At 47.6% G+C, this 13620-nt stretch overlaps 1 protein-coding gene across 1 annotated transcript in view; it reads left to right on the forward strand.

Moving 5' to 3' along the window:
- The window catches only part of AZIN2 (antizyme inhibitor 2), a 37510-nt gene extending 29648 nt beyond the window's left edge, over positions 1 to 7862 (forward strand). The window contains exons 9-10 of the mRNA XM_061147864.1: positions 4203 to 4417; positions 7480 to 7862. Of these exons, the coding sequence (XP_061003847.1) occupies positions 4203 to 4417; positions 7480 to 7618 (354 nt within the window). The 3' untranslated portion in view covers positions 7619 to 7862. The remainder of the gene's footprint in view (positions 1 to 4202; positions 4418 to 7479) is intronic.
- Positions 7863 to 13620: the final 5758 nt, after the last annotated feature.

A 13620-nucleotide genomic window follows, 5' to 3' on the forward strand; every position in this document is an offset into this window, starting at 1 on the left:
AGGTAGAGTGACCAAGTTCGTATTCTAAGGTTTTGAATTTCTTGTGTGTGTGTGCTGAGTTGCTTTAGTTATGTCCGACTCTGTGCGACGCTATGGACTGTAGCCCGCCAGGCTCCTCTGTCCATGGGGTTCTTCAGGCAGGAATACTGGAGTGGGTTGCCATTCCATCTTCCAAAGGATCTTCCTAACCCAGGGATCGAACCCACATCTCTTAAGTCTCCTGCCTTGGCAGGCGTGTTCTTTACCACTAGCACCACCTGAGAAGCCCTTCAGTTGCTTGAGCAGAAGGTAAAGATGTTGACTGATTTTAGACTACCTTAGGTATACATATTACAAAGTAAATATCTGGAATAACCACTAAAATAGTAGAAGTTTATTGAAACAGTTTGGTTTGGAGAGTGGCATAAAAACATAGACCAGCAAATTTTAGAGCACACACAAAAAAACCCACCTATATCTGGAAACTTGATTTTGACAAGGCTTGCAAAGCACATCATTGGGAATTGCTTAATATATGATGCTAGGTCATCTGGTTGTTTGTATGCAAAAAATGAAATTGGATCCCTATATCTGTGGTTTTTAATTAGTAGTAGCTATTTGTTTCTTAAATTGGAGGAAATTCTCTTTTTTGCTTTACTAAGTTTTTCCAGCTAGGAGAAGGTAGAGTCCTTGTATTTTATCTCTCCTTTCAAGGTTTTATTATTTTCATGGGTTAAGTATTATAGTGGCCCAAATACATCCCTGAGTTTAGTAACTTAATGCTTTCATTACTGTGTGAGTGGAGATGGTCCCCCATGTGTTTAAGCTGAGACATCAGCTTACATGTAAAAACTCACTAATCTCTAGTAACTACTCCTCTCCCCTCTGAATTTTCTAGGTGGGCAAGCTTTGTCTGCAGTATAATATTTTATTTCTTTATTTTTCTATAGTATACCTTTTTGTTTCTTTTTCTTCCAGATAATAGCTATTGTCAGCATTTCTCATGCTATGTAAAATAGAAATGACAGAAAAGGTTCAGATTTGGAGTCAGAAGACATGGGTCTGGGTCTTGGCTCTGCCATCTAGTAGCTGAGTAACATTAGGCAAGTTACTTAACCTCTCTGGGCCCTGTTTCTATAGTTTCTTCATCTGGAAAATGAGGGGGCTTAATTTTAATAACTAAGGTTGCTTCTAGTTCTGAAATGAAGCCATTTTAGTATATCTCCATTAAGTTAGAGTTGGCTCCTTATTTTAAATAGTTTCTCTTTATTGTGGAGTTTAATTTTGTCTGTAGTTTCAATCAAGAAGGGGTGCTATAGGCTATTGAATGCCATGTTGACATATATTGGGAAAATTAAATTTGAATTGTAGATCTATATTTTCCATGTTACGATGAAGCCAGTGATCACCTTGTTCATTGTCCCTGCCTTCCATTTAAATCATCTGACCATTGAAAGTGATTTTTTGAGTAAGAGTATGAATTTGATTAGCTAGGGTTTCATTTTGGATTTTTGCCTGTATGTTCACAAGTGAGATTTTGATCATAGGCTTTTGTTATGTTTCTTCTTTTTCCTTTTTGTGTGCCGCCCTTGTTCATCCTGTTTTTTTTTTTTTTTCTTTTAAAATATTTTTGTACACTTTATGCAGTATAGGAGCTAACTTATGTATGCTTTAAATGTTGGGGAATTATTTAGGGATTCCATCAGAGCCATGTGCCATTTTAAATGTTTCGTGTGTTTCTTCTGTGGATCTGCTCTTGTATCGGGCCTTTTTGAGGAAAGCTGCCATCCGGGTGCAGCTAGGAGGGCCCTTGTCTGGGACCCCCAGGAGCTGTGCCACTCACTCCCTCCAGAACCTGGAGCAGCTCACTTCTTCTGAGTTTTCTCATCTGTAAAATGGGAATTGCAACTGCCTCCCAGATGAAGTGTGAAGTAGTGGTGGGTGTGCTTTTAAAGTAGGACCCTCTGGCTACTCTCTCAGAGGGGGACCCTAGTAGCTGATTGGGTTTCTTGTATTTTTACAGGTGCTTGTCCATTTCCGCTCAGTTTTCCGACTCAAAAACAGAACTGAGAGTTAAAAGCCTGCCCGCGCATGCTTTTCGAACATTTATTTTGCTGGTTCCTTTTTTGTTTCCTTTTTTGAAAAAAAGGTTGTAAATGGTAATTGCCTTATTTCCTGTGAAATTTTAAAATCTTTCCTTTCTACCCATTTTAAATTTATACCACTAATAAGTGAGAGAAATCTGATTATAACTCAAGGGTGCCTATTTTTTTTTTCCATTTTATTGTGGAAGAAGCTTTGAAACCTATTTTCTTAGGGATTTCTTAAGGATCCTCATGGATACATTTATGTAGCTTTTCCCCTCACACGTCTTTAAAAGTCAGCTTATTGTTTTTTAACAGTTGGAACTAAGGGAAATAATTCAGAGCAACTGAGATGAATTTTACTCATTAATAAGAAGCTTGTGAACAAGAGTGTTAAGTTGTATGAACAAGGATGTATTGATTTGTCTCCTTTTTCTAGCATGTGAGGTTCCTGAGCACAGGAACTTTTTTTTGTGTGTTCACTGTTGCATCCCAGGCTCTTAGATCAGAGCCTGGCACATAGTAGGTGCTTAATAAGTATCTGTTGAATGAATGAATGAATATAGGATAGTTCTCACGTTTGAGTTTAGTAACATGTGCGTGTCTTTATTAATGAAACCAATGGCTTATGCAGTAACTTCTTGTCACACACGAGTATTATTTCTGCTCATGGCATTTGTGGCTCTTCCTGCTCCTGGCTGAGGTACCGAAACACCTTTCCTCCTCCTTCTGTTGGTCTTCTCTTCTTGACTCCTCCCAGGCTCTTGGATAGCTTCTATTTGTACCTTCTTTTTCTTTTTTTTCCTTTCCCATCACTCATGTATTCCCTGTTCATTTATTTATTCATTCATTCACTTAAGTTGTCTTCACAAAAGCACCTACTGTATGCCAGACTGCTAGGCTTGGAGGAGATGGGGGTAAACAAGACTCTCGTGATCTCTGGACTCAACCGAATTTATGGTCTGATGGGAAGATGGGCCTGAGGAGATACACTTCTTAAATATCTAATTATAAATGATAGGAAATGCTATGAAGGCAAAGCTTGCAGAGCCTTAGTAAAGGCTTCCAGGAGGAAACTGAGATCTAAAGGAAAATTAGGAGTTGGTAGGTTTAGGACCTCAGGGAATAGCATGGGGATGGCTTGGGGAGCCAGGGGTGAGGGGAGGGAGGGGACAGAAGCAGGGTTTACCCGGGGAGTCACAGCTCCACAACTCTAGTCACAACCTGCAGCATCCCTACACTGTGACAAATGGCCCTGATATTTTGGTTGTTCTCAGATGGTCTGTGCTACAGATTTTTCTGGATTTGGAAGTCACTTAAGAAAAAAGTAAAAATGTCATGTCATTGTTAGTTGTGTCTTTGGGTAAGTCACTTAACCTCTTAGAACCTCAGTTTCTCTGAAATGGGAGTAATTCTGTTGACTCTGTGAGGTCCTCTGTGACCTCTGCCAGGTCACCCTGTGACCGTCTGTGGGAGGCCGGTCCTTGTCACCAGACTCAGTGCTGCGGGAGCCTGAGGGAGGGCCTAACTCACTGGTGTCCTTCTGGCTCCAGTTACTGGGCCAGGCCTGGAAGCAGGGGATCATGACGGCCTGCACAGAAGGAGCCGCAGGGCTGGGCCCAGAGGACAGTCTCTATCTGAGGGAGGGGAAAGGGCTGCAGAGGTGGGGAAACACCCAGGGTCTGCAAAGTGGCAGATACTCCAGTGAAGACTGAAGCCAGAAGCTGCGGCAACACCAACAATTAGCAAAGATGGTGCTAACTTACTGGGCCCTCACCGTGTGGTTTACACACGTCTGGTCTACATGCTCTTCCTATACTCATGTATCCTTTCACTGACCCTGGCAGGTAGGTAACTGCTATTGTTCCCATTTTACAAATAAGCAAACTGATGGATTACATATCTTGCCCAAGGTCACACAGCTAGCAAGTGTTGGAGCCTGCATTTAAAACCAGGCACTGTGACTTCTGAGTGTAGGAGGCAATGAATGCAGAGAAGTGGGAGGGCCTTAAATGCAGGCTAGGAGGTCCAGCTGGTCTTGATCCTGTGTGCTCTGGGAGCCGTGCAGGCTTTGGAGGGAGGGAGTGCTCAGACTGTGCACGTTTCCCTGGGAAAGCTGACTGTCCCTCTCTCCTGCAGAAACCATCCACGGACCAGCCCCTGTACTGCAGCAGCCTGTGGGGCCCGGCGGCCGATGGCTGTGACTGCGTAGCTGAGGGCCTGTGGCTGCCGCAACTACACGTAGGGGACTGGCTGGTCTTTGAGAACATGGGCGCCTACACCGTGGGCATGGGTTCCCTCCTTAGGGGTGCCCAGACCTGCCGCATCACCTATGCCATGTCCCGGGTGGCCTGGTAAGGGGGCCCTGCTGGGAAATGGAGTGGGGATTGGAGAAGGGGGCGGGCTGGACAGAAGCCACATGGGGAGCCCCAGGTTTGGGGCCCTGCCCCTGTGTAATCCAATGGGACAAGTGATCCTTGGCTACTGATTTCAAGTGAGGCCTGTGCTAGGCACCAGGCTGTGACCTTTAACGAGGCCGAGTTTCCCTTGGGGAGCTCAGAGCCCTGGAGGGACACAGAAGCAGACAGGTGGGCCCGAGAATACAGTGCTCCGGGGAGGACCCGGGTTTTGGAAGCTTAGATCCCCACCCTCACCTCCCTGAGGCCCAGATCGACCTTCCTGAGGAAAGAAGGATGAACTCAAAGCCTGGTGGGAGTTAAGTGGCTGGAAGGGCAGGAAGGGGGTTCTGTTCCAAGGTCCCCCATGGAAGAAGGACCTTCCATGGCGGGGGACATGGTCCGATTTGGATTTTAGAAGGAACTGGGGGCGAACATGCCTTCAAGAAACATGAGGTTGGTCGGGGCTGGAGAGGGAGCAGGGCTGGACACGGGAAGGGCCATGAAGGCTAGCTAAGAGCTTCCAGAAGCAGCCAGCGAGGACTGATTGGAAGCCTGGGGGTGACATGGTCCGATTTGGATTTTAGAAAGATCACTCTAGCTACTGGGTGGATGAAGGGAATACAAAGGCAGGTGTAGAAAGAGCTGACCAGTCGGGTGGCTACTCACTGAGCATGTCCGCGCCAGACCAGCATTGGGACCCAGTAAGACAAGACTGAAAGAAAGGCCTGGGCCTTTCTGTCAGGCTCTACACTAGGCATCATATGATGATTTTCTTTTACTCAAACACAAAACACTATGGAATTGGTGTTGACACAAACAGAGGCTACTTGCTTGAGGTCACACAGCTGCTCAGCAGTGGAGATCCCCCCCTTATGGGGCTGGGGAGACGGCTGCAGAGAGCAGGAGCCATTGGGAGGGGCTTTTATGCCAGGTCCTGGAGGATGAGTGAAGCCTGTGCCCCCAGGGACATGCTGGGGCTTCAGCTCCCCCCACCCCAGGAGCAATGGTCCCAAACGGCAGGCCTGACTGGGCATGGAATCAGAGTCACCTGTAGTCCATCCAGTCAGCAAACCTGCCGCTCCTACTCTCTGCACGGGATAGGCTGATGCTGCCATTTTGAAATCACGGGTGTTTTGACAAGGCCAAAAAAAAAAAACCCCACAAAACACCAAATGTAAAAAACAATAATCAAAATAGGCTTCCTTATTTATCCTGGCTCCATCGTCAGCAAACACAGGTGGATGAAGTTGCACGGAGTCAGGTACACACATTACTAGGAACATAAAATTCTGATGTATTGAAATGGCCACGTCAAAAAATTCCCCATATCAAAGGGGCCTCATGGGCATGTCCTTCTTTAGAATCTGGCTCTGTGCTGGCTCCTGGAGGGTAAAAGAGCATCTGAGAACATGGTAAGCCAGGGGTTGGACCTGCACACACACACACACACACACACACACACACAGATACACACACCAGCAGAGTACAGAGGTCACAAAGGAGGGAGGGTCGGCCAGTGAGCTGGGGCGGAGGCACTGCCTGATGGGTGAGGGAGGAGTTGGCCAGGCACCGGAGGGCCAGGCAAGCTGACAGGAGGGTGGCCTGGGCTGAGAGGGGCAGGGGCTTCAGAGTCCAGTTCATCCAGAGTTTTAAGTGGTTTTGTCCAGCTGCAGTGGCATGAAGGGAAGATTTGGTCAAGAAGGACCTTGGAGGCCTAGGTTGGCCTTGATCTTGAAGGCAGTGGGGAGCCAGTAAGGGATTCTAAGAAACTTATCTTTCAAAACCCATTTAGATAAGGAAACAGAGGTTCAGACAGAGGGCGCTTGGCCTAGAGTACCTCCCACCTGGAAGGGAATGGCCTGACTGGACTGACTACTGATTTGCTGCTGAATTGTACACATCGGCAAAGGGGGAGGTGGGGGACTGGAATAGGCTGGAAGTATGAAAGGAGGGGAGGGAAGATGTAGATGGAAGAGGGAGGGTCCTGGGAAGCAGATCCTGGCAGAAGTAAGCAACAGGCTGTCATGCTGCCCCAACCCCGGCCTCTTGATACTGAACCCAGTGCTCTTTCCCTGTCCTCCATCCAGCGTCCACCCCTCCCCACCAAGTGTGCGTTTACTTGCTCTCAGGGGCACTAGCCAATGAGTAACTCAGGTACATCCCCTGCCCCGCTGTAGCTGGAGGATTGTCAGGGAAGCAGATATTGAACGCTCATTGTTATCAAGGAGTACACTGCGCTGTGGGACTCAACTAAGGGTTGATGATGCAGGCAGAGACTGGATGTGCATAGGATGTGCCTGGGATGGGATACGAGCCCAAAGACGGCTGCATCTTTGTGCGTGGTGGGAGAGGCTGGCAGGGGCCAGATCCTGTGTGGTCTGAGAGTGGAGGGGAACTGCTGGCAACTCAGAAGGGATTTGCTTTTTGGAAAGATGAACCTGGGTCGGACTTGTCTGAAAGACTGTACTTTCCTGGCTAGAGATGGTGGTGTCAGTGGGAATGGAGAGAAGTGGGTGCCTTTGGGGATGGTCAGGAATGTGGGTGTGGGAACAAGATCCCCAACTTGTGGCCAGAACAGGAGCTGTTTATTAATGTGAGGATGTAGGAGAAATGGTTTGTAGGATTTTTGAGGGAAGGACAGATTTTTATTTTTTAAGTACTAAGCCTGGGATATGAAGAATGTGGGCTTTGAAGTGAGTGTTGGGTTGAGTCCTAGTTCTGCCTCCTTCTGGGGATGTGACCTTGGGAAGGTAACTTCTAAGTTGGTTTGCTTGGAGTAAAATGGGAACGATAAAGTCATCCTTACAGGGTTTTGGGAGGATACAGTTAGACTGTAAGTGAAGTGCCTGGCACAATAATGGGCACATCAGTGAATGTGGGTTCCTTTCCCTTGTGGGTTAGGCTCTGGGGAGAAGACAGCAGTGGGGGAAGAGGGGGCCCCAGTGCAGGAGCCATGGGTAGTTCTTGGCCTATTGGCCCCATGCCAGCTGCCTCAAGTGACCCCCTCTCCCTTGCAGGGAAGCCCTACAAGGGCAGCTGCTGCCTGCAGAACAGGACGAGGATGCCGAGGGCATGTGCAAGCCTCTGTCCTGTGGCTGGGAGATCACGGACACCTTGTGCATGGGCCCCGTCTTCACCCCGGCGAGCATCATGTGAGCGGGCCCCGTTCCTCCCCGGAGAACCCCAGCGGGGCCCCAGAGATGCCTCTGGGAGAGGTGGGGAAAGTGGCAAGCAGAGGCACCCTCTGGCCAGGACTCTGGTGCTCGCTCTGCCACCCCCCACACTCCACCTGTAGTGTTTCTGCCCTGTAAATAGGACCAGTCTTACACTCGCTGTAGTTCAAGTATGCAACATAAATCCTGTCCCTTCCAGCTGTGTCTGCCTCCTCTGCAGCGCAAGGGGCCTGGTCAGCCAGGTGTGGGCGTGTTCTTGGGGGTCTCCCTTGGTCTCCTTCTCACCTTTGTAAATATGAAGCAAATAAAATATTTAGGTTTTTTAATACTCCAGTGCAATCGGCAGTTCAGTTCACAAAGCAGCCTGGGTTAGGCCAGGGCTGAGACCTCCCCATCCTACACTGATAACCTCATGCTGCACTGTGGGCCTCCCCTACTGGCGCCCAGCTTCTCTGATTCACCTCTCTTGTCTCCCCAAGTTCCACACTGGCATCATGAGGAAGGCAGAGCGGTCAGGGGTTGCGGTGGGGGTCAGGGTTGCCTCCCTGTAGCACTGGAGCTGCAGCTCATGGCTGAGGAGGTGTCTGTGGGTGTCCCCAATACCCAGCTTAAATCCTGGCCTAAAGTGGGGGCAATCGAATATTTGACACAGCTTTTGGGAGTTCCTACCAAAGATGAAGAGCGAAGAGGTGGGTACTTGGGAGGTTCTAAGGAGATCCCCTACCCATCCTCTCCTTGCAGGTCAGCAAGGCAATCAGAGCAATACAAATACATGGCTGGTTTTGCTTATTCAGGCAGTGACTGTTAGCACGTGGTTGGCCATAGACTACTGCCACATCTGGTGTCAAAGGCCCTGAGGCCCGCGTCTCCTCAGCTTGGCAGTTCTCATCGGGACTTCACATTGTTAGGGTCATAAAGCTATGCACGTGGGGTGTGTGAGCTGCTTAGCAAAGGCGTTCAGATTTTAGAGTTCCCCCAGCTGTTAATGGGTGACCCTAGAGATTTTTCTTTTGCAATTAAAAAAGATATAATTTATATTCCCTAAAACTCACCCTTTCAAAGTGTAGAATTCAGTGGTTTTTAGTATATTCACAGAGTTTGTGCAACCATCACTACTATCTAATTCTAGAACATGTCCATTACCTCAAAAAGAAACTGCGTATTCGCACTCACTCCCCATTCTCCCTTTCCCCCAGCCCCTGGTACCCACTTATCTATTTTCCACCTCTGTGGATTTGCCTGGTCTAGATACTCTGAGTTGCAGTTGTTTTTATATTCTCACTTGAGCTTCTTCCTGGGTAGGCCTGGTACAATGTGTGCGTTTTTTCCCCCTACACCACCAAACAATTCTCTGACAACACCTGGGTGTCCTACAACTCCACTCAATTCTGACACTACCTACTTACAGTAGAGATAGAATCAGATCCCACAGGTTAAGGGCTCAGTCCTACAAATCTGAACAACAAAGCAAGGAGTCTGAACTTAATTCTGCAGGCAGTAGGGAGCCCTATATGCCTCTGGAGCAGAAGCATGGTAAGACCTTTGAGAGGATAAATGGAAGCTTATTCAAAAGGGGCAGAGGGAGACCTGGTGGGAGCATCCACTTCTTCACCCCCAGCCTGTTTAAGGCAGGTCCAGCCAGGGGGTACAAAAGACACAAGTTGTCACCTCTGTCCACCCCTGCTCAGGAGGAAGATAGTGACTCTCTGGGTGTCACCCCCGCCCCCCACCAGTTTAGGAAACCCACCTGCCCAAGCCAGCTCATCAAAGGGACCATAGGGAAGGCAGCAGGATGGGAGTTTCCAGTCAACCCTTTGTTCCATTTTAAACCCTCTTCCTGGCACCTAGCTGATGAGTAGCTAAGCCTGTGTAAACTTAACCTGCAAAATTATTCGATGTAGGCTTCTAACAGTCAGAGGGATCTTTTTGAAATATGAATCCAATCTTGTCAATCCGCTGCTGAAAACTCTCTGGTGGCTTCCCACTGTGATGCCCCAATAAAAGTTAAATTGCCTGAGATTTCCTACCACTTTCCAACTTCATCTCCTGCTGCTCTTTTCTCACCAAGCACTGGCCTGTTTGGCCTCTTTTCAGTTCCTCACGTTTATCGGAATTCTTTTCTGCTTCCAGGCCTTTGCCCTTGCTGTTCCCTCTGCCTAAAATGCATTTCTTCCAGCTCTCCGGGGCTGACTCATTCCCATCTTAAAGAGCTCATCAGGAAGACCTTTCTGTACACCCTATTCAAAGTGCCCCTCCCATCTAATTATGTGTGTGTGTGGGGGTGTCACATTTTACAGAAAGTAGATTCTAAAGGTAACATTTAAGGCAAGAAACATAGTCAAAGTTGCTGCTGAAAATCCCTGAGAAAGCTATCCTATTGGAAGCAGTTCATTATTTCTCTGTCTTCCTCTAACATGCCAGGCGCATTTCCTTATAACCCCAAATAGCTCTATGATATCTCTCCCTCACACCTTCAGATCTTTGCTCAGATGCCACCTTCTCAGTGAGGCCTTCCTGACCATTGTTAAAACTGTAACACTCCCACTCCCACCCTACTGTCCCATGATCCCTTCCATAGCCTCACCTCCTCCCACCCCACATAGCTCATCATCTGACATACATTTAATTAGAATTAAGCTCTTAATTCTAAAATTTCAAAAAGGCAGAGGAGCCAGAGATCAAATTGCCAACATCTTTTGGATCATCAAAAAAGGCAAGAGAGTGCCAGAAAAACATCTACTTCTGCTTTATTGACTATGCCAAAGCCTTTGACTGTGTGGATCACAACAAACTGTGGAAAATTCTTCAAGAGATGGGAATACCAGATCACCTGACCTGCCTCCTGAGAAATCTGTATGCAGGTCAGGAAGCAACAGTTAGAACTGGACATGGAACAACAGACTGGTTCCAAATCGGGAATGGAGGATGTCAAGGCTGTATATTGTCAACCTGCTTATTTAACTTATATGCAAAGTACATCACGAGAAATGCTGGATGAAGCACAAGCTGGAAAATCAAGATTGCAGGGAGAAATAATCAATAACCTCAGATATGCAGATGACACCACACTTAGAGCAGAAAGCAAAGAACTAAAGAGCCTCTTGATGAAAGTGAAAGAGGAGAGTGAGAAAGTTGGCTTAAAGCTCAACATTCAGAAAACTAAGATCATGGCATCTGGTCCCATCAGTTCATGGCAAATAGATGGGGGAAACAATGGAAACAGTAACAGACTTTATTTTTGGGGGCTCCAAAATCACTGCAGATGGTAACTGCAGTCATGAAATTAAAAGACGCTTGCTCCTTGGAGGAAAAGTTATGACCAACCTAGACAGCATATTCCTTTGACTGTGTGGATCACAATAAACTGTGGAAAATTCTGAAGGAGATGGGAATATCAGACCACTTGACCTGCCTCTTGAGAAACCTGTATGCAGTCAGGAAACAACAGTTAGAACTGGACATGGAATAACAGACTGGTTTCAAATAGGAAAAGGAGTACATCAAGGCTGTATATTGTCACCCTGCTTATTTAACTTATATGCAGAGTACATCATGAGAAACGCTGGGCTGGAAGAAGCACAAGCTGGAATCAAGATTGCTGGGAGAAATATCAATAACCTCAGATATGCAGATGACACCACCCTTATGGCAGAAAGTGAAGAGGAACTAAAAAGCCTCTGGATGAAAGTGAAAGAGGAGAGTGGAAAAGTTGGCTTAAAGCTTAACATTCAGAAAACTTAAGATCATGGCATCTGGTTCCATCACTTCATGGCAAATAGATGGGGAGACAGTGGAAACAGTGTCAGACTATTTTTTTGGGCTCCAAAATCACTGCAGATGGTGACTGCAGCCATGAAATTAAAAGACGCTTACTCCTTGGAAGGAAAGTTATGACCAACCTAGATAACATATTAAAAAGCAGAGACATTACTTTGCCAACAAAGGTCCATCTGGTCAAGGCTATGGTTTTTCCAGTGGTCATGTATGGATGTGAGAGTTGGACTGTGAAGAAAGCTGAGTGCCAAAAAATTGATGCTTTTGAACTGTGGTGTTGGAGGAGACTCTTGAGAGTCCCTTGGACTGCAAGGAGATCCAACCAGTCCATCCTAAAGGAAATCAGTCCCGAATATTCATTGGAAGGACTGATGCTGAAGCTGAAGTGCCAATACTTTGGCCACCTGATGCAAAGAACCAACTCATTGGAAAAGACCCTGATGCTGGGAAGGACTGAAGACAGGAGGATAAGGGGATAACAGAGGATGAGATGGTTGGATGGCATCACCTACTCGATGGACATGAGTTTGAGCAAGCTCTGGGAGTTGGTGGACCAAGAAGCCTGGCGTGCTGCAGTCCATGGGGTCACAAAGAGTTGGACGCGACTGAGCGGCTGAACTGAAGCTATTAAAATAGGGCAGAGATACGTTTATTTTTGTTGCCATTTTTCTAGCACCTAAAACACTACCCTACACACGAATGTCCAACATATAAGTTGAACAAATCTTTCAAGTTTCAGCTTGGATATATCCCTTTTCTTTTACTCTATACGTGTGAATTGCATCTCTGCACTTTCACTGCTCTGTATTCACCCATATAAAAGAACTGTTGATCACAGTGCATTGTAATTTTTCTTGTCTTCCTGCAAACCTGTTAATTCCACAAAGAGAGGGAATGTTTTTCCTACTTGCCAATGTCATCTGGCGCCTGAGTCTGTGTTGGACACCAAGTTAGTGCTTATTGTCTTTTGAATAAACTAATCTTGGAGGATGGGGTGGCGGGGATTTATCCCTGAACCTCGAGGCAGGAATATCCAGGCCCTTCTCCTCAGCTCCTGAACAGCAGTCTAGATCCCGCTAAGGGCAGACCACTAACTGGAAAAGACTAGGGGCCCTGCAGGCTTCCAGGATTACTACCCAGGAGGAGCGCGGGGCCACATACCAGTGAATCTTAGGTGGGGAGGGATACAAGATATCTCAATAGCTCTTTCTGCTCTTCCACTCGACTGGGTGACCTTGGGGTAGGATTACCATGTAAAATATAGGACGCCCAGTTAAAGCTGAATTCAGAAAAACGACGGCTACTTTTTCAGTAAACGTATGACCCATGTACTAACACTGCTGTTTATCTGAACTTCACCTTTAACTGGGCGTCCTGCATTTTAGCTGCTCAATCCAGCAACCCGATCCTGCAAATCACTGTCTCTGGGTTCGTTTTCCCCATCTGAGCAATGGGTGTATTCCAGAGGCACTTGCCTCAGGGGACTTCTCAGGTGGAGCAAACCACCCCGAGGACGTCCCTCCGCTCCGAGGAGTCGCGTGGGAAGCGCGCTGGTCCTGGGAGAGGTTCTCGCCGGAATATGAACAAATCCCTGCCTCTAGAAGCTCACTTTTCTCATCTGAGTCTCGGGAGTCTATCCGGAGCGGAAACGATGCCTTTAAACACCGCCTAAACTACCCATGCTCGCTCGGCTCCCAGCCGCTGGACCTACCCGTCCCATCCCAAGTCCCCGCAGACGCGGATTTCCGGCGTCGTGACGTCACTTTCGTGTCAGAGAGCTCTCTCAGGTTTCGCGCCCCCGCGCTCTGGCGCCCCCTGCCGGAGTGGAGGAGGACTTTACCAAACAGCGAGAAGACAGCCGAGTCCATTGGTTGAAGGAAAAGACAGAGCTCGCAGCCTCCACGAATGGAAAATCGAACCTTTGCCGAGGGAGGGCCCCTACCGGTAAGGGGTCCTCCCGGGACACAGGAGGCAGGCGAGGGTGCGAGCGGGCCCCTGCTCGGCTAGAAAGGCCTGTAGTAACACCGGAAGTGGGCTTCTGCCCACCAGCTACTTCCACTTGGCCTTGCAAAATAGGAGTATCCATGAGTAACGGGACGTGAGAGCTTTATCGATCTTGGGAGGCTTGTCCTCAGTGTCCTCCCCACTCATCCATTTCTCTCCCTAGAGGAGATGCCTGATGAATTCACGCAGAAAATCACGGGCTTTGAA

Source organism: Dama dama, chromosome 8 (genome assembly GCF_033118175.1).
Source record: "Dama dama isolate Ldn47 chromosome 8, ASM3311817v1, whole genome shotgun sequence".
Lineage (NCBI taxonomy): Eukaryota > Metazoa > Chordata > Mammalia > Artiodactyla > Cervidae > Dama > Dama dama.